The sequence below is a fragment of the Mus musculus genome, chromosome 8, assembly GCF_000001635.26.
Source record: "Mus musculus strain C57BL/6J chromosome 8, GRCm38.p6 C57BL/6J".
NCBI classification, from domain to species: Eukaryota; Metazoa; Chordata; class Mammalia; order Rodentia; family Muridae; genus Mus; species Mus musculus.
Window position 1 is genome coordinate 57,753,715 of NC_000074.6, and position 24,579 is coordinate 57,778,293.

General features: G+C 41.1%; 1 protein-coding gene across 3 annotated transcripts in view; it reads right to left on the minus strand.

Annotated features, from left to right (window-relative positions):
- Positions 1–18,774: 18,774 nt before the first annotated feature.
- Positions 18,775–24,579, minus strand: part of Galntl6 (UDP-N-acetyl-alpha-D-galactosamine:polypeptide N-acetylgalactosaminyltransferase-like 6) — a 1,140,043-nt gene continuing 1,134,238 nt past the window's right edge. For 2 of the 3 annotated variants that reach the window (XM_030243596.1, XM_017312847.2), the window contains one exon: positions 18,775–23,635. In XM_030243596.1, coding sequence (XP_030099456.1) covers positions 23,468–23,635 — 168 coding nt within the window. In that variant the 3' untranslated portion in view covers positions 18,775–23,467. The remainder of the gene's footprint in view (positions 23,636–24,579) is intronic. The other variant, NM_175032.3, reaches the window with a different exon arrangement.

Consider the following 24,579-nt stretch of genomic DNA (forward strand, 5'->3'; position numbering starts at 1 on the left):
ATGTGATCTCAGATCTATTTGATGCTGAGCTTGGATTCTGACCTTCTAGTACTCTCTCTCTCTCTCTCTCTCTCTCTGTATATATATATGTGTGTGTGTGTGTGTGTGTGTGTGTGTGACCACACATGTGTATACACACATGTATATCTCTCTGTGTGTATATATATGCATATATACACATATATCACACATGTGTGTATATATAGACACACACGCAGATACACATATACCACACATGTGTATACACATGCACACTTGTTCCTGTTCTTTGAAAAAAGGCATTTCTAATCCACAGGATGGAGAAATGCTTATTGAGGACTTGGTGAAATGTGACCTTTCAAAGCTCCTGAGATGATGTCTCATAATTACCCTGGGGAGATGTCTCACTGTCTGGCTGCTCTTCTCATCACACATATTTAGTTCACATTTCTCTGTCCTTAATTTCACCCCAATTTATTTCTTCTATTCAGTTCAGTAATGACTCTGGCTGCTGTTTACTCTGTGGACATTTCCCAATGACAAGCACATCTCTCTCGGCTGTTATTCAGCGGAGCTGCCCGGTTTAGATTCTTCTCATCATTTCTATTCAGTGTCAGCCCCCTGGCCCCCGAGTCAGATCTGTGCTGCCATCACAGCTCCCTTCGGCTGTAGCCCAAATGGAAATATAATTAGCATATAGATTTTTCCTGTTTCTGACAAGGAGTTTTACTTTTTTTTTTTTTTAAATAAAGGATCTGATCTTTTTTTTCGAGAGAGCTGAGATAGAATCTAACGAACTTCATCATTCCCTGGACCATTAATCCTTTTTTAAAGTCCTCTTTACACTAGTTTCGCTTCTCACAATGGGAAGTTAATTGCCAGGCTTTGATCAGATGGTCGGGCGGAGTTTGTGTTTTATGTAGTCCCTTTCCGCAGGCTGTTCATGTCTAATGATAAAGCAGAACCCTAATTTTCAGTTATCTTATTGTACTTAACTTCAGGCAATGTTACTTATCTTGAAATTGATTGCTGGATGCTTTTAATGTATCTTCAGTGGGTTACTGTTATTTTAATAACCATCCCTCTTCTGAAGCAGGTATCACTTGTGGCCGAATGGTTTCTGTGACCCTGAAAGTTCTCTCTTCCGTAGGATGTAAAGTTAACTTCCGCAGCTGTCTTGTCAGTAGAGCCCTTTACTTTAACACAGCCACACACGGGTGTTTATCAAGCACTGTACCATTTAACTGCCTATAAATATTAGCTCAGTCTATTTATCTATTGGATTGTTTAGAATTGGCGCTTGGAATAATAGTCTTCTTTTTCCAATGACTGGTCCAAGTGGTAGGTCTCTTGCCAGGTTTAAAAATATATCTGTGAGCTGTTAAAAAATGTTTCTCCCCCCCCCTAATTCATTTATTTATTGACTTTACATCCCAATTGCAGCTTCCCACCCGTGCCTCTCCTTTCTACCCCCACCTCACACAGCCAATTCTCCTCATGCCCCTCCCCTTTTCTTTGGAGGAGGTGGGAGGCCTCCCTGGGTATCGGTCCACCCTGGCACATCAAGTTGCTGTAGGACTAGGCACATCCTCTCCCACTGGGGCCAGACAAGGCAGCCAGTTAAAGGAACAGAATCCATAGGCAGCCAGCAGATTCAGGGACAGCCTCCACTTCAGTTGTTAGGGGACTGGCATGAAGACCAAGCTGCACATTTGCTATACATGTGCAGGGGTGAGTGGGGTTGTGGGATGCGGCTAGGTCCAGCTCATGTTTGCTCTTTGAATGGTGGTTTAGTCTCTGAGAGCTCCTAAGGGTCCAGGTTAGTCGACTTGTTGGTCTTCTTATGAAATGGCTTTCCCTTTGGGTCCCTCAATCCTTCGCCAACTCTTCCACAGGACTCCCCAAGCTCTGATGTTTGGTAGTGGGTCTCTTCATCTGTTTCCATAGGCTGATGGGTGGAGCTTCTCAGGGGATGGTTATGCTAGCATTACAGGGTATCATTAATAGTGTCAGGGATTGGTTCTTGCCCATGGGATAGGTCTCAATTTGGGCCAGTCATTGATTGGCCATTCCCTCTGTCTCTGCTCCATATTTGTCCCTGAACATTTTATAGGCAGGGCACATTTTGGGTTATAAAACACGTGAAGGTTTTATAAATGGTTTGCTGTCCTTATCCCTTCACTGAGAGTCCTGCTTGGATACAGGAGGTGGCCGCTTGAGGTTCTATATCCTCCACTACTAAGAGTCTCAGCTAGAGTCATCCCCACAGACTTGCTGCCTCCCCTCCCCACTCCAGGTCTCTGGCATAACCCAGAGATGCCTCCCCACCCCCCACTGCCAATTTCCTTTTCTCTCCCTGCTCTCCTTACACCTGATACTCCCACCCCTTTTCTCTCCCTATCCCCTCTCCCACCCAATTCCCTTCCTCCATTCACCTCTGATGTCTATTTTATTTCCTCTTCTGAGTAAGATTTAAGCATCATCACAGTTGTCCTCTGTTTTTTTACTTCTTTGGGTCTGTGAATTGTAGTGTGATAATCGTGTACTTTATGGCTAATATCCACTTATGAATACACACCATATATGTCCTCTTGGGTCTGGGTTACCTCACTTAGGATGATATTTTCTAGTTCCATCCATTTGCCTGCAAATTTCATGATGTCCTGAGTAGTATTCCATTGTGTAAATGAACTGTATTTTCTTTATCCATTCTTCAGCTGAGGGACATCTAGGTTGATTTCAGACTCTGGCTATTACAAATAAAGCTGCTATGAACAGAGTGGAGTAAGTGTCCTTGTGGTATCGTGGAGCATCTTTTGAGTATATGTCCAGGTGTGGTATACCTGGGTCTTGAGGTAGAATTATTCCCAGTTTTCTTAGAAACTACCAAATTGATTTCTAGAGTGGTTGTATCACCATCTTTGACTTCAAGCTGTACTACATAGCAATGGTAAGAAAAATTGTCATGGTATCAGAATAGAAACAGATAAGCTGATCAATAGAATAGAATAGAATAGAATAGAATAGAATAGAATAGAATAGAAGAACCAGAAATGAATACACATCTGCAGACACTTGATTTTTGATAAAGAAGCCAAAATCATAAAATGGAAAAAAAGAAAGCATCTTCAACAAATGGTGCTGGTCTAATTCTATGTCAGCATATAGAACAATGCAACTAGATCCATATTTATCACCCTGCACAAAACTCAAGTCCAAGTGGATCAAAGACCTCAACATAAAACCAGATACACTAACTCTAATAAAGGAGAAATTGAGGGGTTACCTTGAATCCACTGGTACAGGAGACAAATTCCTGAATAGAACACCCATAGCTCAGGCACTAAGATCAAAAACTAATAAATGGGACATCATGAAACTGATAAGCTTATGTAAGGCAAAGGACACTGTCAATGGGACAAAAAGGCAGCCTACTGAATGGGAAAAGATCTGCACCAATCCTATATCTGACAGAGGGCTAATACCCAAAATATATAAAGAACTCAAGGAGCTAGACACCAACAACCCAAATAATCCAATTTTAAAAAATTGGTGCAGAGCTAAACAGAAAATATTCAACAGAACAATCTCTAATGGCTAAGAAGTACTTAAAGAAAATTTCAATATCTGTAGTCATCAGAGAAAGGCAAAACAAAACAACTCTGAGATTCCATCTTACACCCATCAAAATGGGTAAAATCAAAAACTCAAGTGACAGTATATATTGGTGAGGATGTGGAGCAAGGGAAACATTCCTTCATTGCTGGTGGGAGTGAAAACTTGTAAATATGTTTTTTTTTTTTAAAGAGAAATTTAAAGCCAGTGGGTGAGAAAATAGAAGCTTTTTGAGTGTTGCTAGAGAAATTGCCTTAAGTTAGTTAACTGGTTGTTAGTGGCCTGGGAGCTGCAGGATTGAAGGGGTCCTGCAGAGAAACTGAAATATGACACCAAGTGGCTGGGTCAGAGTCCCTAAAGAGATGCCAGAAAGCCATGATGAAGGCTCAGCCTCAGTTTCAGTGAAAACTCCAGACCTGAAGGGGTCATGGTGAGAAGTTAAGGGTTTTAACTTCTTAGAGGGTCAGAGTCCCAAAGGAGGTCAGGGGGCCATCAGAAGTTTCAGCTGCCCCAGTACAGGGGAATGCCAGGGCTAAAAAGGGGGAGTGGGTGGGTAGGGGGTTGGGGGTGGGTGGGTATGGGGGACTTTTGGGATAGCATTGGAAATGTAAACGAGGAAAATACCTAATAAAAAAAGGAAAAAAAAAAAGAAGTTTCAGCTGCGGCAGAGACCCCAAGATATTAGAGGAAGGCCTATCAGATGACCACTAAGGAGAGCAGTAGATATGGAGTGGACCACCCTGCCTAGAAGACAACCTGTGTGTGCTGTGGCATTGGTCACCTAGAGCATTGGGGCTTCTAAAGCTCCCTGGAGCACAGAAGATCATAAATACATTCCAGAAACCAGACCGTGATCTATTTATGTTATTAGATTTAAATTTTGTTTTTTAACTGATTGTAATTGCACCCTGGTTCTTCCCTTTTTAAAATAAGAAAATATGAAATTGATTTTGTGTTTTATAGCAGCCCACATTTGAGAGACTTTGGATATTTTAAGGAGACACTAAGCTATTAAAGTGTGGAATTTTTTTAAAGACTGTGGGACTTTTAAAAGTAGGACTGAGCTTTACCTTATGTTACGATATTAACATGATATCTTGAAGATAAGGGAGTTATTCGGTAGTGATGTGTCAAGATCATAAGCGGTCAGTTGTGCTGGCTAGTTTTTGTCAATTTGACACAAACGGAAGCTAACTGGGAAGTCAGAGTTGCCTCCGTCAGACTTATCTGTGGGGTATTTTTCTTGGTTGCTGGCTGATTTAGGAGGACCTAGTCTACTGTAGGCAGCACCTCATTCCTGGGTGGGTGGGCCTGGGCTTTAAAAGGAAGAAAGCTGAGCAAGCCAAGGTAAGTAAGCCATAAACAATGTTCCTCCACCATTTGTGCTACAGCTTCTGTCTGCTGCTTCCTGTCTTGAATTCCTCCCCTGCTTTCTCTTGATAATGGACTAAGAACTACAAGATGAAATAACCCTTTCCTACCAAACTTGATTTTCTTAAGTGTTTTTATCACAGTGACAGAGAACAAACTCTAGTGGAAAACAACTGCTCTTATGAAGGGATTCTTGCTGGGTTCATGGGGTAGGTTAAGTTAACAGGAGTAGGTAAGCTCTCCTGAGAACAGGTTTATACTAAAGAATTAGTGTAATTTCTCTTATTTCCTCTTACCTCATGCAGCCTTTCTGTCTAGCATGCTGTGACAAAGTAGAAGGACCTTACCAGAGACTAAGTTTTCTGTAACCATTTCCTCTGAGATTGAAACCTCCCATCTTGGAGGGAAGCTCTTTAAACTCAGGAAGTAAACAACTCCTCTCTCTCTCTCTCTCTCTCTCTCTCTCTCTCTCTCTCTCTCTCTCTTTCTCTCTCTCTCTCTCTCTCTCTCTCTCCTAGCATATATAAGCTATAATGTCTGCTGATATGTATTTAGAAACAAGCTGAACTGTCTGCTGATAGGTATTAAAAAATGATGAACTATCTGGAAGAAGCAGAGATCGTCCAAGATGGCAGGAAGAAGCTCAGATCTATTGACTTACCTAGAAAGAGCTCTCTCCAACCTTCTGATCTACTTACAGTTGTGCAATGCACACTAGGTTTCCAGCTTTGGTGAGCTGTCACCCATGCTGGGACCGGCTTGGGTGCTACAGATGTCATTTTTACTCCTATCATAGCCCCTTACCTGTAAGTAAACCCCCCCCTTATTGGTTCACAAATGTGAAATACCAATGTGTGATATATGAACTTTGAACTGTCAATGGTTGTCTATATGGGTTGAGTAGATGCTTGCTAATTCCTCTACAGGAATAGTATCACATAACAGTACTTGACTTGGGAACTTTAGCCTCTAAAACTATGAACTAGCGAAACTTATGTTTATAAATCACACAGCTTCAAAGATCTTGCCATATCAAACATAAGATAGATGGTTTTCACATGGCTAATGTCTTGCAGTCACAATGCAGTTTATCTCCAATTCTCAGGAATAAATTGTTCATCTTCTCATGCTAGATCAGAGTACCACCGAGAAGACACTATTTTAGGAAAAGTTTCAGGTTCTTTTAACTCAATAAAAGTGCAGAAAATTTGGATTTTACAGGTTATCCACAAATTAACTGTGAAACATCTAGTTACGGTTCAAGAGACTGTCAGTCGTACCAACAAGAATTCAGAACTGCTCCCTTGTGAACCATTGCACGCTCTTTGCTAGCTGGGCCAGGAGGGAGAATTTAGGAATAAGGAAGACAGCATCTTGAACTCCTAAGGGTGTCTATTCCTAGTATTTTCCTGTGTGAAGATTACTACACATTTTTATTCTGTAAAGGCTGAAGACTTTAAGAATACACAGTATTTTCTTATTTTTCTGAGTCATCTTCAGTTGCTTTAAATTTTTTAGTTGTTTTTTTTTAATTAAACAATAGTAGCAGAGTGTAATATTATTATAAAGAATAACTTTCCTCTAAATGTTACATCTGGCTGTGGTTTTCTAATCCATTAAGAGGATTTTCAGCCCCTGGCAAGGTTTATAGAGCGTTTGACTGGTTCTACTATAAATTTGATTATGTGACCAGCTTCACAGGGGAAAGCTTTGCCAGGAAGCAGTATTATGAACTTTGGTAAATGCATGTGAACTAGTATTTCCCAGCTACTGGGTAAATGCTTGACTAATGAATCAATCAATAATTCACAGAATAAGTAGATGGCAAGCTATCTCACATTTTTAATGGTAGGCCATAGTGTTACTTTGTTCTGTCTGATACTATTACTGAATACTCCTCCCCTACCCCTGCAAAGGAAATAAAACATGTTCTCTATCTTTCAGATTCATTCTTACATTTATATATAGTTATTCTATTTGACTTTATTACTATTTTAAAGTTACATATCATTTTAATTTGCACAGAACATTAGAGCACTGTATAATTTAAGAGTGAAAGTCCTAAATTAAAGTCATTGGAGCTGGGAGCTAGCTTATTGAGTAAAGTTGATACAGGTACATTTTTAAAAAAAGATTTCTTTCTTTTTTTATTTATATGAGTACAGTGCACCTGGCTTCAGACACACACTAGAAGAGTGCATCGGATCCTATTACAGATGGTTGGGAGCCACCATGTGGTTTCTGGGAATTGAACTCAGGATCTTTGGAAGAGCAGTCAGTGCTCCTAACTGCTGAGCCATCTCTCCAGCCCAATAGATGCACAGTTGATCCCCAGAACCCTCCTAAAAAAGTCACTGTGGCCATTTGCATCTGTAGACCTAGTACTCTGTGGCAAGAAGGAGACAACCAAAGAATTCCCTGGAAGCTTTGAGCAATGTCGTCATTTGAATGAGAATGCTTGCTCACCAGGGAGTGGTGCTATTAGAAGGTATAGCCTTGATGGAGGAAATATGTCACTGAGGTTTTGGAGTTTCAGATGCTCAAGTCAGGTCCACTGTCTTTCTCATCTTCCTGCTGCCTGACAGTCTGGATGTAGAACTCTCAGCTACCTCTCCAGCACCAGGTCTATCTGCACACTGCCATACTTTCTGCCACGATGATAATGGATTAAACTTCTGACACATTAAGCCAGCCCCAGTTCAGTGTTTTCCTTCATAAGAGTCGGCACAGTCATGGTGTCTCATCACAGCGACTGAAACCCTAACTAAGACAGGCACACGGTATAGGAGAAGAAACAAGAGTATCCCTGATTCAATAAGGCTGAAGGAGAAGCGTGACTTCTAACAGCTATCCTCTGACCTCCAAAGACATAAATTAATTAAAATAAAATCATTAAGTCATTTGCCTTTGGCAAGATAGCTAATTAGAAGCAAAGCCAAACTTCTACAAAATTAGAGTTGGTGACATTGAAATTGGAAACACAGACAGAACCCGGCTTTCCTACAGGTATAGCGGAGGACATTCCCGTTGCACTGATTCAGAATAAGCAGTGCTGGTCAAAAGCTCTGTGCCTTACTTACACGGGGTCAAAACAGTCACCGTTAGGGGAACAATGATAGCCGTGGCTTTGACTTATTTTCCATTTGTGTGGTTCGGCAGCATGAGCAAGATGAGAGAAAGCTTATAAGTTAGTCAGTAACGTCTTCAGTTTCTTCTGGAGAGTTTCTGTGGCTGCAAGAGCCCAGTGTTTGCCTTTGACATGTCTCGTTTCTCAGTTTCATGCATTTCTTGTTGCTTAATTAGTTTTGGAAATCAATATCAATGACTTGCAAGACTCTCAAATCCCAGGCTCCTGCTTACAAATGGATAATATGAAAACAGTGGATAAGCGTACTTATTCAGCTTTCACCAGCTCTTTCTCTCCCCAACTTCTGGTACCCTAGGGCTCTCTTAGAAGGATTAAGGCTCATTCCATTAGCACTGAAGAGTCCTAAAACTACTGTACAATGGGTCCCTCCTGCCTTGCTTTACTGAAGTCTAAGCCATTAGAATGTGTATCTCCCCCAAGTGACTCAATATAACAAGCCTATACTTGCCATTTTCATTAGTTAAATGGGACCCCCCCCAAGTATTTGTGTTCTTTCTGCTTACCTTGAATGCCCTCTCCCTTTCTTAGATGCCTTTATGTATCGATACTCTCCAGTGACTATTGTTGCTGTATGCCTTTGGAATAGGGTAAAATGCCAGTCTGAATGGGAAATGAATGGGAAAGGATAGCCTGTTACAAACACTGCTTCTTCCAAATGGGGAGACAGCCAGGGTTATATGGGAACAGGATCTCAGAATTGTCTAAGGTTCAAAGTAGACATGAATTTGAGATCTTTTATGGAAACTTTTTATTTTTGTTCTCTTGCTCATGGCTACTGTCTTAGTTAAGGTTTTACTGCTATGAACAGACACCATGACCAAGGCAAATCTTATAAAAACAACATTTAATTGGGGCCGGCTTACAGGTTCAGAGATTTAGATCGTCAAGGTGGGAACATGGCAGCATCCAGGCAGGCTTGGTGCAGGAGGAGCTGAGAGTTCTACATCTTCATCTGAATACTGGCTTCCAGGCAGCTAGGACAAAGCCACACCCATAGTGACACACCTACTCCAACAGGGCCACACCCTCTAATAGTGCTACTCCTTGGGCTGAGCACCACAGCTACATATTTCACATATTCTCTGTTTTCATTTTTTTTCTCTTGAAGCAACAAGGATAAAGAGATAAGACCTCAGAAGTAAAGTATCCAGTTAAGGTGTTTCCTTGTGCTTGAGAGTGTGGGTTGCCTTCACATTATCACGCTACTTTTGTTCTTCTCTCATGCTTTCTTACGCTCACTTCTCTCTATGTCTTTGTTTCTGCTTTCCATAGACAAGGGAAAGTCATGGGAAACATGAGAGTAGTACTGGAGAGTGGGTTTTGTGCTCAACAATAGCAGACATCAAGCATCAACTAATGCGTTTTGGATGAGCCAATTCCTGCCTCTAAGGAGCCCTTGTTGGAAAGCAGTTTAAAGCTTTACACTGTGTTTCTTTGCTTATCTTGTTTCTGTTGGGTTGATTGGCTATAAACAGGATGATTAATTGTCTCCCCCTTTTCTTTAGTTAGGGCCTCCATATACCCTATCAGGAATAAACTGTAGAAAATAACTTCATTTCATAGCAGACCTTCCTCAATTTCACTTGTCTCAGAATGGCGTGAAACTGAACAAACATAGCTCACCTCACATTCTGAACACGAGACACACTAATCAGCAAAGTGTATGTGCTGATACCATACTTTGATTAGAGCAGGTACTCTTGGTTCAGTGTTCAAACCCAAGGAACTAAATTAGCAATAAAACTCAATGTCTTCTGCAGTATTTTGTTTCATTGCTAAATTTCATAACAGCAACCTTCTTCCAAAATCCTTCTCCTCCTCCTCTCCTTCCTCATCCTCCTTCTCCTTTCATCTTCTTCTTCTCTTTTATTGACAATAGATTTAAAGCAAATAAAATAATTTTAATATTGGGCAAAGTATATCAAGATTCAATCGTTTAATAAACTCAACTTCCTTTTTTGTACATTTTTATTAGGTTATATAATTTAATATATAAAGAGAAGAAGGTTATTGCATTTTTAAACTACCTTTTAAAATAAAATCAGTTATTTTGTGTTGAGTTTTAAGTAGCACAGGCTAGCCTGGAATTCCCTATGTTAGGTGAAATGACCTTGAGCTTCCAACCCTCCTACCCCTACCTCCTCAATACAGTTCTGAGGACCCAAACACAAAGCCCTAAGCATCCAAGGAAGGCTTGCTTCCAGTTGAGCCACATTCCAAGTCTGGAATTCTAAAATATATATTCTAAGTTTAACTGTGGATAATATTGATAGACCTGATATGACGAACAAAGAGACATTTTCAAGCAGCGAGTAGCTTAGCTATTATAACCTAATTATGATAGTGCATAGCAACTCTATTTTAGACAAAACTTCACGAGCAAATGTAGAATCAGCAAAAAGGATCCAATTCTTTTGAAACGATATCACAAGTGTTTGTGTAAGAGAGAGAGAGAGAGAGTGTGTGTGTGTGTGTGTGTGTGTGTGTGTGAGAGAGAGAGAGAGAGAGAGAGAGAGAGAGAGAGAGAGAGTCAGAAGACACTTTTCAGAGCTTAGCTCTCTCTTTCTACCATATTGGTTTGTCTTGGTTTCTCTTCAGTTGCTGTAATGAAACACTATGACCAAAGTCAATTTGGGGAGGAAAGGAATTATCTTGTTTTACACCTCGTAGTCCATCATGCAGGGCAGGAGCTGATGCAGAAGGCTTGGCCAAATGCTGCTTACTGGCTTGTGTTCCTTGTGGCTTTCTCAGCCTGCTTTCTTGTAGCACCCAGAGCCACCAAGCCCCTGGGATGGCACCACAGTGATGTGGGCCCTCCCATATCAATCACCAACCAAGAAAGCACACCACAGGCTTTCGTCAGGCTAATCTGGTGGGCACATTTCTCAGTTGAGGTTTTCCTCTTCTAAAGGGACTCTAGCTTATGCCAAATTGGTATAAAGCTAGCCATAGCCAGCACAAGATTCCAGGTGTTGAACTCAGATGATCAAGCTTAGAGGAAAGTGCCCAGTAAGCCACAAGCCATGTTCTTGATTTTAAAGACCTTCCCAATAAGAATCTAAGAATTCCATCCCAGGTACACTTCCGTGAACCATCAAATGTTGACCGCATGTGTTCTGCTTTAACAGTGCATTTTGTCTACACATCTTTTGTCCAGAGTCTTTAAGGATGACTGTGTGTTCGGGTTTCCTGTCTTGATTTTCATCGGTTTTCCCTCCTTGTTAGCTGACTAATGTTTAAGGAGTGCAGAAACACAGTCATTAGCTCTCTTGCTGTTAAGTCCTTCCGGTGTTCCTGATAAGGAACACCTTTCCATTTTCCCAAACTGTGTAAGGCTGACACAGTAGACTAGTCTGAGAATCACTTCACTAAGTTTTCAGTGGTGCGATAGAGTTCTGGTAAATATTGACTGCTTTCCTTTATATCTTCATTTGCAAGTTACAAAGCAATTTCATGTTTATTATCATACTTCACCAATGCCACAGCCCTGAGAGGAACCTTTAGAGGAATGGGTATTGGCCCAATGTCAAACAGGAATGAAAGGCAGCAGCAGCTGCTTTCATGACCAACCAGGCATATATTATACCTCATTTCTTTTTAATACCCAGAACACACATACTGAGTTGGATTTAGAGAGGGTGTTCACCATGCATAGGGGAAGAGACAGACAAAGATGGTTTTGAGGAGCGCCAGAGGACTCACAATGTGGCTGACAGAGCATCTTCACGTCTCCAGAGGAATGACGCCTGGCTGATGTTTTCCTTTTTTTTTAATTAGATATTTTATTTATTTACACTTCAAATGTTATTCCCTTCCCCAGTTTCCATTTTCTTCTTGGAGAGTGATTCAGGGTTGAAAGGAATAAAGGATTGGGGGAGGACTGGGAGAGGAACGGGAAGGGGGAACTGGGAGGGAGTAGCGTTTGAGAAATAAATAAATAAATAAATAAATAAATAAATAAATAAATAAATGTTTAAAAGAAAGGATACTTTAGAAAACAAACAAACAAATGGAGCAGTGTGATTTTGCCAAAGCCTTCCATCTTGGTCAGTGGTTCAGCTCTGGTGTAGGGGGTGCAAACAGCACAGCGCTAGAGACCCCTCAGTCTCCAGAAGCTTCAGCTCCTGCTAGCTTTCTTCCCTGAGGGTTTAAACCCGGGACTCCAGGGGCAGGTTTCTGGCAGAGGTCTGATGCCCGGGGCAGGGAGAATCAAGGTCATTAGCTCTCCCTGTCTGTCACACCCAGCCAAAGGACCTCACCTTAGTTCTTTTCTCAACCAGAGGCGTTTGTTATCCAGATGAATCACTGCCGAGATGGTTTTATTTTAAGCACTTCAGTGACTGCGTCTCATCACTCACTACTCCTTTGAGCTTCCCCTTCTTTAAAAAAAATCCCCTCTTTGACTGAATACGAGTTTGGAGAACGCCCGCTCCCGACCCTCACCATTTGCTGGCGGGTAGACATTAATGAGAGTGTCTCCTTCCTCCTAGCGCAGCATTTCTTTGGTGAGGTTATCTCTTTGACATCTCAGTCACTCAGGCGGTTCCCTGCTGCTTCCTCAGGGACATTAAAAAATTGTTTTTTAGGGAAATTGGAGCTTGGCTGTTTCTTTCCTTTTTTCTTTCCGTCTCTCTTACCCTCAGCCCGGAATACTTTCCCACCTCCTTTAATCCCTATTTTATTCGGCTGGTGCATGTTAGCTAGGAGTTTCAGTCTTTGCTTCTTCCGGGTGTTGAGAATTCTAGTCACAGAACTCTATCCTTTTGATTTCCAGATGCTCTGCTTAACCTTTTGATTTTAAAGGGAGCTCTTGGATCTGCAGTGTGTGTGTGTGTGTGTGTGTGTGTGTGTGTGTGTGTGTGTATCTGTGTGTGTATGCTCATGTGAATGGGCAAATGCATGTGGAGGCCGAGGTTAATCTTATCTCTTGTTCTTTTTAAAAAGATTTCTTTTTTTCTAAAGTTATGTTTTATTGTTTATATCTGATCGTGGGGGTGTGCACTCGTCCAGGTGCCTTTGGAGACTAGAGGAGGGTTGAGGCTCCCTTAGAGCTGTAGTAAGTAACCTTGTGGGCCGTCCAGTGTAGGTCAAGGAAATGAAACTCAAGTCCTCTTTGGGAATAACAAGTGCTCTTAACCTCTGAGCCATCTTTTCAGCCCCATCGGTCTCTTACCAGCCTGGAGTCCCTGCGTTAGGCTGGGGTGGCGAGCCAGGCCCCAGGGATCTGTCTGCCTCTCTTCTGAACACTGGTCTGAGAAGCAAGCCACACAAACGGCATTTTATGTAAGTTCTGGGGATCAAACTCAGACACTCATGTTTGGCAAACATTTTAGGAGTAGTGAAGTCATTGTCCTAGCCCAGCATTTTTTCCTCCATAAAATCTAAATATATATGGCTTGGATTACCGATACAGAAGCACTTTATAACTTCCACATCGGCTTTTTTGGGTGGTAGAAATTTAAACAGCAAAAAAGTAAAACAGACTTTCTTTATCATGTGTCTGCCTCATACAACCTGATTAAAGAAAAATATTCAAAAAAGATAATGAGAAGAACTTATTCTGTGTGGTGTTAGTGACCAAAACTTAAATAAGCTAAAAAGGGGAAAACATGCAAAAAAGAAAAAGAATTTAAAATTAAAATTTTATTTTTGCAGACAGGACAAGTTTATGAAATCTAATGTAGTGAGTGGGCCCCTGAGAAATTATGGCATGCAACAGATTTGGTATAGAGGAGGCTTATTTGTGGGAGGGGTGGAGAGTGAGAGCCTGGAAAAGGGGTAGAGGCAAATGAGTAGACAGACAGACAGACAGACAGACAGGTGGGTGGGTGCAGCCAGGAGGGCAGAGAAGGGACAGGACAAAGAAGGGCAGAAAAGGGGAGAGATAGGCTGATCAGGAACACGTGAGAAGAGGGGGAGGGGAAGGTGGAGAGGGAAGGGGGAGGGGAAGAGGGAGAAGGAGGAGCAGGAGAAAAAGGAGAGGGAGAAGGGGGGGGGAGGGAGAGAGCAAGCTGGAGTGATGGGGTAGTTCTTTTAAGCCATTGCCTCAGGAAACTGCAGCAGGTAACAGTGCCACTGATGACATAAGCCATTGCTAGCGCCCTGCAGGTGCCTCGTGGAATCTCCTGTAAGCTAAAAATGAGATATTAGTAGCCAACAATGAAAAAAAAATACCTTGATATCTGTTTATTCACAGCAGAGTTTCACATGGCCTTCCAGGTAAGATGCAGCTGAGGATGGTCCTTGTGTCTGATCTTGAACTTTTATTCCTCCATCTCCCAAAGGTCACAGGTGAGCTCTGTCACATCAGGGTCCCCGTGGTCCCTCGAATTAAACTTACCCTCAGTATTTCTTTTCAATAAAAAGAAGTTTAAAATCCACAAACCCCATAAGGTCAGAGAGCCTGTGCCCCAGCTGTCCTTCTGGGCCTCTCCCTAATGAAGTCATCGGACTGAGTTGAACATAGCAAGATAGTGTTACACTTAGTTCTAAGACTTTTAATTACACACGCACACACACACAAACACACACACACACACACACACACACACACACACACACACACACACACACACAGCCTTTCTCAAAGATGGAAAAACTACAGTTCAGTCATATCAACACCATATATTTAAAGTGAAATTGGCTAGGTATTAGCCACCAGAAATTAATTTGAGAGTGAGAAGTCTGGAGTGATGGTGAAGAGAATTATTTAGGCAAGCTATGTCTTATCTTGATTCTCAGTACTCTTTTACAAAGGTCACTAGCAGTTCAGAGGGCGAGAGAAAATAATAATCGAGTTATTAATACTCAATGTGAGGCACTCAAGGTAAAGGTCTTGATCAGTTATTTATTGTGCTTTAAGTGAGGGCAGAAGAGATGGCTCAGCCATCAGGTTTAAGCACCTCGCTTGCAGAGGACCTGAGTTCAATTCCCAGAGGCCATATTTGGTGACTCACAATTGCTTGTAACTCACTCCAGCTCCAGGGGATTCAATAAACCTCTTCTGGCTTCTGTAAGCAGCAAGTCTCACCACATACTCCTTTCTCCCAACAAACACACACATATACACTAAAACTAAAAAATACATTTTTAAAAAAAAGAGAGACTTAGGTGATACGGTGCTGTCTATTCTTGCTCTCCCAGTGCTGTGACCCTGCTTTGCAGAGCTGTATGGCGGCGTGTCTTCTGCTGTACTTACTGGTTTGTTGTGCTCCTTTGAATTTTCAGTGAGCTGCGGGATTTATCACTTCTTAGAAATGATATCTAAAATCAATGCTTCCTAAAGATATTATATCAAGATTAACTAAATCATCTTTAGAAAGGTATTTTCAAGATGCTAAGACTGTTGGTCCAAGCCAACCAATAGCACACACTCCCATCATCCGTCAGCAATAACATTACTTAGAACTGTGTTTAGAACATAAGTTCTTTGGCCTCATTTCAGACTGAAAGAATCAGAAACTCAGAAGGTTTCAGCCTAGCAATCTGTTTTGACAATTCCTTTATGAGGTTTAAAGGCTAAAGTTTAATAACCACTGCCCTAATAAAAGTCAGGGCAGTGAGAAAGAAAATATTCTTGGACCTTTTATTCTCTCCAAGTAAATTTAGTTCTACGTTACAACTGACCATTCTTCTAGACATCTGCAGTCTATATCTGTGAAGAAGACAGTTGTGTCAGAGAATAAAAAATGGATTTACTAGTGATGAAGACTTAAGATCTAAGACAGAACGAGAGGCAGCTAAAGAGAGGGGAAGAGAGAAAGAGAGAAAGAGAGAGAGAGAGAGCGAGCAATGTTTTGTCTGATTGTAGAAATATGTTTAGCAGCTCCTGCAGAGATTCCCACTTAGCAGATCTGGGGTAAACTTAGTGCTACACTTTGGAGCTGTGTATACCCTCATTTCATATGTTGAAATCCTGGCCTCTAAGACTGTCAGGTTAGTATGTGGGCCTTTGGGAATTCATTGGGTCAGGGAGAGCAAAGTCAGTAAGATTGGTATTGGTGTCCTTATACTCTAGGGTTGTGTCATTAATGAAGAAAGAGGAAGCTGGCTGTCAGCTAAAAGTTGGGCTCTCATGGGACATTGAATCTAAATGCTCTCTTATCTTGAACTCACCAGCTTTTAGAACCTTGAGAAACATTTCTATTCTCTATACCCCATCTAGGTTATGATATTTTTGTCTAGCATTGAGAATACATGAAGGTATCTGATTATCTGTTTAACCAAAAGTCTCAGGAGAAACTGCTATTGGAAAAATGGCACACAATGGGAAATTGGTGCCTACAGTGTTTCTAATACTTATGAGATGGAACTTGTAAGAATGCTCAGAAGTGACCCATCCCATGGGCAAGCACCACTCCTTAACACTATTAATGATACTCTGTTATGCTTGCAGACAGGAGCATGTTGTCCTCTGAGAAGCTCCACCCAGCAGCTGACTCAGACAGATACAGACACCCACAGTGGATGGAACTTGGAGACTCTTATGGAAGAATAAGAAGAATTGTGGGCCTGAAGGGGATAGGAACTCCACAGGAAGATCAATAGAATCAACTAAGTTGGACCCTGGTTGCTCTCAGAGTCCTGAACCACCAACCAGAGAACATGCATGGGCTGGACCTAGGCCTCCCCACACATATGTAGTAGATGTGCAGCTTGGTCTTTATGTGGGTCCCGAACAAATGGAACAGGGGCTATCCCAAAACCTGTTGCCTGTGGATGGAATATGTTCTTTTAGCTGGGCTGTCTTGTCTGGCCTCAGTGGAAGAGGAAGCACCTAGTCTTGCAGAGACTTGAAGTGCCAGGGTTGAGGGATACCCACAGGGGTCCCACCAGCTCAGAGAAGGGGTGAAGAGATTGGGGAAGAATTGTGTGTGTTGGGAGAGGGAGCTGGGGGGTTGAGTGAGATGTAAAGTGAATAAGCATAGAAATTAAATTAAATTAAATTAAATTAAAAAAATTCTTGCACTGATGAGATGGCTCAGAGAGTGGGTAAGAGCACTGACTGCTCTTCCAGAGGTTCTGAGTTCAAATCCCAGCAACCACATAGTGGCTCACAACCACCTATAATGAGATCTGACACCCTCTTTTGGTGTGTTTGAATACAGCAACAGTGTACTTATTTATAATAATAAATAAATCTTTGGGCTAGAGCAAGCCGGGACTGAGCGAGCAGGATCGACTAGAGTGAGCAGAGGTCCTAAATTCAATTCCCAACAACTACATGAAGGCTCACAACCATCTGTACAGCTACAGTGTTCTGATATACATAAAATAAATAAATAAATCTTAAAAAAAGAAAAAGAATTCTCAGAACTAAGAATATTGAAAAGGATATAAATATATTTTCAACAATCTCTCTCTTTCTTTTCTTCCTTCCTTCCTTCCTTCCCACTTTCCCTCTCTCCTTCCTTCTTTAGATAAGGTCTGACTGCTAACCCAGGCTGGCCTGCTACTAACTTTGAATTCCAGGCTGACCTGGAACTCACAGAGATCCACTAGTCTCTGCCTCACAAGTAGTGTTATTAAAAGGCTGAGCCATCACACAGCTTATTCATATCACTTTGAATCAAGGCTCACACTGTAGTCCAGGCTAGCCCAGAATTCAAGTCTATCCTCTTCCCTGAGCTTCCCTCTTGAAGGCCTGGATTGCAGCTGTGAGCCACTATACTCTGCAAGAGAAGGTCAGCTTAGGGTTTTGTTGTGGGAGTAAATTCGAAGTCTCTGACTGGTAGCTGATTTCTGTCCCTGAGGACTGAGCTCATTAACTGTCCCAAAACACAAAATGTTTGCTTTAAGATTTGTCATCGACAGCTATACAAATAGCTTGAGTTGCTCACTTCTTTTGTTCCAAATACCCTGGAAATCTCATTAAGAGGGATTAATCCTGGATTCCATTTGGGTGTTCTTACTTTAATAAGCTTGTAGGAAAACCAATAAAAACACAGAGGTACAAAGAAAAAAACACAATAGAGGGGTTAAAGCCCCAAGTCCCAGAGGCATAAGGGATCGCACTACTGTGAAGTAACTGAGCATTGCTGGGACATATGAGGTACCCAGGAGGGTGACTGATACGGAGTACTGAGTACCGAAGGCCTGGGTTCTCATCTCAACTCTGCTGATTTGCCAAAGGACTGCAAAATTTTTTCTTCGGAGTCTTGCAGTTTCTTCAGAAGGACAGTTAATGTCATCTATTGCAAGAGTCAATATATTGGGCAGAATGTCATAATAAATATAAGATGGTTCTGCAAAGCAGAAGCAATAATGAAACCATGTTTATCCTGTAATGTCAACATATTAGGATTAGACAAGCAGCCTTTATCTATGCTGGCTATCCACTGTCTGTACTCAGAGAAGTCTGAGATGTCTTAGTCTCACATTTCAATAGAAAATTTAAACTATTTAAAAATCCATTTACATTATTGTTTTATTAATTCTGCAACTTCTTTTTTTGGGGGGGTAGGTAGATAAACGAAATCTGGGAGATAACCCTTCATTTAAAAACCTGTCAACTCTCATGTAAACTCGATGGAAAGTCGTCAGTAGAATGACTATATTCTGGTCCCACTGGGAGGGAAGGAAGGCTAGCGGATTTCTTGCAGACATGAAGAAGCAAAAGACTTCTTTAGCAATTCCCACAGAGGAATCATACACAGCCTGAGTAGATTATAAATAAGTTGACTATTCAATGTGTTACATAATTCAGGTCATTTTTTAAGAGCAAAGGAAGACACTATGAATAGTTACATAGTAAGTAGACATAAACCATGACTGTCCCTGAAAATCCAGAATATATGCTTCTTGGTTATGATTGGCTTTCATCCCAAGGTGAATGATGTGCGGGTAAAGTCATTAGCAATAGGATTTGGAAATCTAACCAGCCTTTCTGTACTGCGTCAGTTACTTCCGTTTGTTACATGGAGCAGATGTGAATAGCAGAGAATTCTCAAAATCCCAGAGAGCCAGTGTGTGGGGAGCTGAAGGGAACAACAGCAGGTGGGAGGGATACAGGAAAAGTCTCCAGATTTCTCTGAAGAGAAGCATCAAACACCTGCGCCCGAGCTGTTTCTGCTGACAGGCCACAGAACCAGACACACCAGTCTGGAATGTCAAGAGCAGAGATGAGTGGCTGTGGATAAAAGCTTCAGGCTGGTGTCAAGTCTACCAAATGGAGTTGCAAAGAGCTTCGAGTTCTGCAGGCAAAGGCTATAGACATAAATCAAAGAGCGCTCTTCCAACGCTGGCAGTGGGGGAGCCACTGGCCACTTGTCACGCTTCAGTGTCCTCAACCAGAGCTTCACACGTGGAGAATAATTACTGTTTGCTCTCAGTCTGTGAGTGACGGTGTCGAGGGTAGGATTTTCCCAGGCAGTGAATGGAGAGGGCTGTACACACTCATGTCTACAGAGACGGTGATGCACTCTCCCACGTGTGTTCACTCACCTGATCATAAAGAATCACTTAAAATTTCCCTTTGAGGTGTTCCTTTGCATGATTTATATTGAAGACCTTATTTCCAGCATATTCTCAGCACCCAGCTACATACATGACAGCCTTATATTCCCAATAGGGGGAAAAATAAAGAGCGTTTTAGTGAGCAGCTTTGTGGGGATAAATAAACAGTTACAAGGGCATATTTTTAAAGATGATCCTAAAATCTGAAAGGGTGGAAAAAAAAACCACCCAATGTTCTTCTGCAAGCAAGAGCAGGGGAACTAACTGCCAACTCTAGGAAAACTGAGGCAAGGGGCTAACACCCCCTTCTCTGAGCTTTCTGGAGAGTGAAGAATTAGGGGAGGAATGGCTCAGTGGTAGAAGTAGCCCTTTGTGACTGATAGACAGCAGGCTTTTAGAATCAAAGTATCAGTGTTCCTTTTGATGGATCTGCTGCCTTTATAGAGGTGGTCTTTCAAGTATAAGATTCCTTTTGCTCTTTTCTTATAGATAGTTCTAGAAGGATGAAAATAGGACTGGGAATTCAGTTCAGAGCACTTGCCTCGTATGCTCGACACTCTAGGTTCAATTTCAAACACTGAAGAAAAAAATGGAAGTTTTCCATGTGAAGATACGAAGCATACTTATATTTTGACAGCTACCTTCTTTTGAAATATTGGCTTGCCATGGAAAGAAATGGTGTCAAGTTGACATTGGTTTCATGTTTCTTAAAGAAATGTAGAGATAATGGGGCTAACACTGCTTTTTCATTGACTGTGAGTCCATTTGCATCATGTGTTATTCATTTATTGTATAAAGTTCTATGTTATCAATTCACAAAATAGTCCTGGAGCTTGCGTTATTCACGGAGGCTTCTGATAGAATGAATACATTTAAAAACAGTCAAGTGATTCTATTCATATATGTAAATAAAAGTAGACACAGAAGCCAGTATATCATTATTGCCAAGGTACTCATCCAATCTTGAAAAAGTATGAACCACACACTTAGTTCCCAATTGTTTTACAGCATATTTTCCCCCAGTAAAAACATAAAAGGGTCTTTAAAATTAATTATTGTTTTACTTCTGTCAGAGCTATTTCTCATCATGGAGAAGTAGCAACTTCTGCGATACATTAACTTTTTACCATCCCTCATTTTAGGAAAAGAATCTATGGGCACTCGACCATGGACTTCTCAAAGGATGTTACTTCCAGGAGCAATAGTCTTTCTGAGGACTCTTCTATCCTTCTTGCTAATTCAAAGGGCAAACCTATATAGTTTTATGCTTGCTTTTCAGATAGTATTTCAAGCAAGTAAGCGCTTGACCTTCAGTGGTATAGGAAGCATCTCTTCCAGTGTGCTTTAATGGGCAGTGCTCTGCCCTCTTGCTTAGGGGCCCTCTCCAGGCTCTACTACATTTGTATGTTCCCTGTGTGCACACAATTAATGACTGGCTCATAGTTGGAAGTTTTAATTTTGGATTTAATGTCCAAGCTTTCATTCTATGTTTAAAGAAAAAAATAATATATATATTTTTAAAAAATAATGTTTTATTCAGAGAGTAAGAGACCGATCTTGATTGATCACTGTGTTCTTCACTAAAATGCTGCAGTACTTACGATAGGGCCAATTGAGTTAGCCATGACTATAGCATCCTAAGAGATAATTACAAATCTGGGCTTCGGGGGAGGGGGGGCACAACCCAAGATTGTGTCTTTGGTACAATTGTAAATGGCAATCAACTGCTTAATGACATAATGTGGATTTTTATAGAATCATCTTAGTCCCCAGCCAGATTGGTCTCGGATCATTTGAGAGATAAATCCTTCCTCACACCTTAGACATGTTCAGCACATAGGATAATTTCTCACTATTGATTTTCTCCACTATGCATCTTCGCTGTTTCGAGATCACTTGACATATACAAAAGATCTCAGTGACAATCCGTTTAAAAAGAAGAGCTTGTCAGAAGAATGCTTGAAAAAATATCAGTAAAGATACTGAAGTAATCCTTCCCCAATTCTTAGCAGGGTAGTTTAACTGCATATTTGATTAGAGGACAGAAAATAATAGTGCACATTTTCAAGAAGATATAGCATATATATTAGGTTTCTGAATGACTGGGCATTTTGAGAGAAGTACAGGATTCTTTTCCACTGAGTGAGGTGTCCAGGTGAAAAACCCCACCAGAAGCTGGGCCTCTCTGGGCTTTTCTTATTTATTTTAAAAACAACTCCAAGAGAAACAAAATATTTAAACAACAACAACAAAAAGGACAGACTCTTGTGTATCTTCCTGTCCTGAACTTCAGTGATCTATGTCCAAAATGTTAGATGTATATCTTTTTATTAACAAGGAAACTACATCAAAAAAATAGAAAAAGCAGTATAGGAATGACCTGTACTCAAAACAGATGGAGCATGTATATCAAATGATTCCCCCTCTCGAGACCAATCTTCACTCCTGCACTTCTTCTCTCCACTCCATCATCATTGAAAAGGGAAAAATTGTTTAAAGGATTAAATATCCAATTTAGTTAGTTTTCAAGTTACTTCATTTTTTTCCTCATACCCCTGAAATATTATTGTCCATTAGCAGAAAATGACATCAGAGATGCTTTATTAATGGTAGTTCCTTTTCTAGGCTTCTGAATAAAACAACAATACCTTTATTTTCAATAACATGGAGGGGGCTTCAAAACTGATAATTAAATAACACCATGATGCTGGGCGTGGTGGTGCACGCCTTTAATCCCAGCACTTGGGAGGCAGAAGCAGGTGAATTTCTGAGTTCGAGGCCAGCCTGGTCTCCAGAGTGAGTTCCAGGACAATCAGGGCTACACAGAGAAACCTTGTCTTGAAAAAAAAAAAAAAAAAAAAAAAAAAACTAAAAACAAAACTAAATAACACCACTTTTAAAGTTCCCAGATTAAACAGAATTAAAGTGAATGAGGCCATTTCTACATCACTAGGAGTGAAGATTTATTTACGATAGACTAAACAAATTACATGGAACCCTCTCCACTGTCTTCTTTAATAAAAATTATGACTGGACAAACATCAGATTTTTATTTAAAAATAATAGAAAAGTAAAAATAGATTTCCTAAGGAAATTTTCCCCTAACTTGTGTGTGTGTGTATGTGGGAGTGTTTGTGATATTCTGTTGCTTCTGAGAAATCTTTCTTTGGAGTAACTGGGTAGCATAGTTTTTGTTTGTTTGTTTTTGTTTTTAACTGGATTCATCTAAGGTCACTGAATTAGAACTTCAGCTAATTGGTGGACCATGAGCTCTTATGAACCATGACGGATAGCATGGCCTTTGGATGAGAGCATGTAATGTAAGTGTTCGACGCCATGTACCCTTGTTTAAAGAGAAGACCAAAGAAAAGAGAAAAATGGTATGAGCACTCTAAAATCATCTGCAGCACTTTAAAGGGTTAAACCTGCTTAACCCACTCTTAGTCAGAGAATTGCACCAAAGAGTACAGCTCACCCCTTAAGCGTGGCTAGTTCTAGACCTGTGGTAGCCTCAGGTTGCCAGAGCAGTCATGCGCTCTGTTTCCACCCCCCTCCCACCCGGTTAATAGGATCCATTCATAGCTACTCACTACTGCAGGATTTGACCTGAGAAATGCTAGGATTGATTAACTCAGCAGTCGAGATGAAAGTCCCTAAGTAATCTTTACCCTTGGCCAGCAAGGGAACTGCTAGTCTCGGTTCTCAGAAGCAGCTGGTGAGGTTCTCAGCCAAGTTCTTCAGATGTAGGAACGTCTCCTGGACAGCCTATGTCAACATGGCCTTTACACATCGTTCAACCAGGCTTCCTGGGATCTAGGAAATGTTTCTCCTGACTCCTTTGACCCAGACGCCTGCAACAACACAGTTCACAACCTGTAGGTAATCTCTCTTCTTGCCTTTCTAGGAGATGGCATAGTGGCTATTTTTTTCTAAAACAGTCATGTTGATATGTTCAAAAATCCATTGCTGAGTCTCAGATAGAGGGTCACATCTGGCCATGAAAATCTTCTTCTCTGAGGGGTTGCAATCCATACAGCTGTTGCTCACAGGATGAAATAATGTTCTGTCCTGGACGGATTAGAAAGAAAGGGAGTATAAAATGCACGGGAAATGCTACAGCCCAAAGTGCCTACATTTAAAACATGTTTATATTTGAATATATATCCAGAGTCTAATTAAGATAGCTCTCAAAGAGGATCAGAGTTCAAAGGATCCATAACTCCCCAGACAATTTAATCTGAGACTAAGATTTATTGATTCCTTTTTGAAAAAAGAGCGATTTGCTCATTTCTTGTTTTGTAGTGAGCATTTTGCTGCATGTTCAGCTACTGACAAGTATAAAAGGCTTCTTCTAGCCATTAGGATAAAATATAACATGTATACACACACATACGCACACACACACACACACACACACACACACACACACACACACACACACACACGCATGCACACTGTAATTGAGAGCAAAGCAAATAATAAACAGACACATTGAAAAGAAGCGAAATGTTCCTTATCTTGCACTCGTCTATTGCAAAAGACAAAAGAAACCCTTGTTGAAATGCCAGGCACTGGCTGTTGTCTTGTAAAGACAAATGAAGGGGTGGGGACAAATGCCACATGGGTAATAGCTGAGAGTCAAAAGTCAAATTCGCTAGTGCTCAAGGGTCGGTGTCTTCAGTCCAGTATCAATGGATGTTGGGGGAGTTGAGATAAGATTGCTCTGATGACTGTGTAAAACAGAGGAAGTATCGTGCACTAAAAAGCCTGTGATAAACAAATAAACAAGCAAGCAAACAAATAAATAAGTAAATCACCCAACTAGTTGAGACAGTTCACAGCTCAGTGGATAAAAGGTGCTCACTTCCAGGGCACAAAGTTTAAGTCCTGAGCAAGCTCTTTATCTGAACACCCTCCTTTTTTATTGTGTGTGTCTAGGAAGGGATAAAGCTGAAAGGGAAGGACCCTGCCTTAGTATCAAACACTCACTCAAATGATGTTGGTGGTTCTTC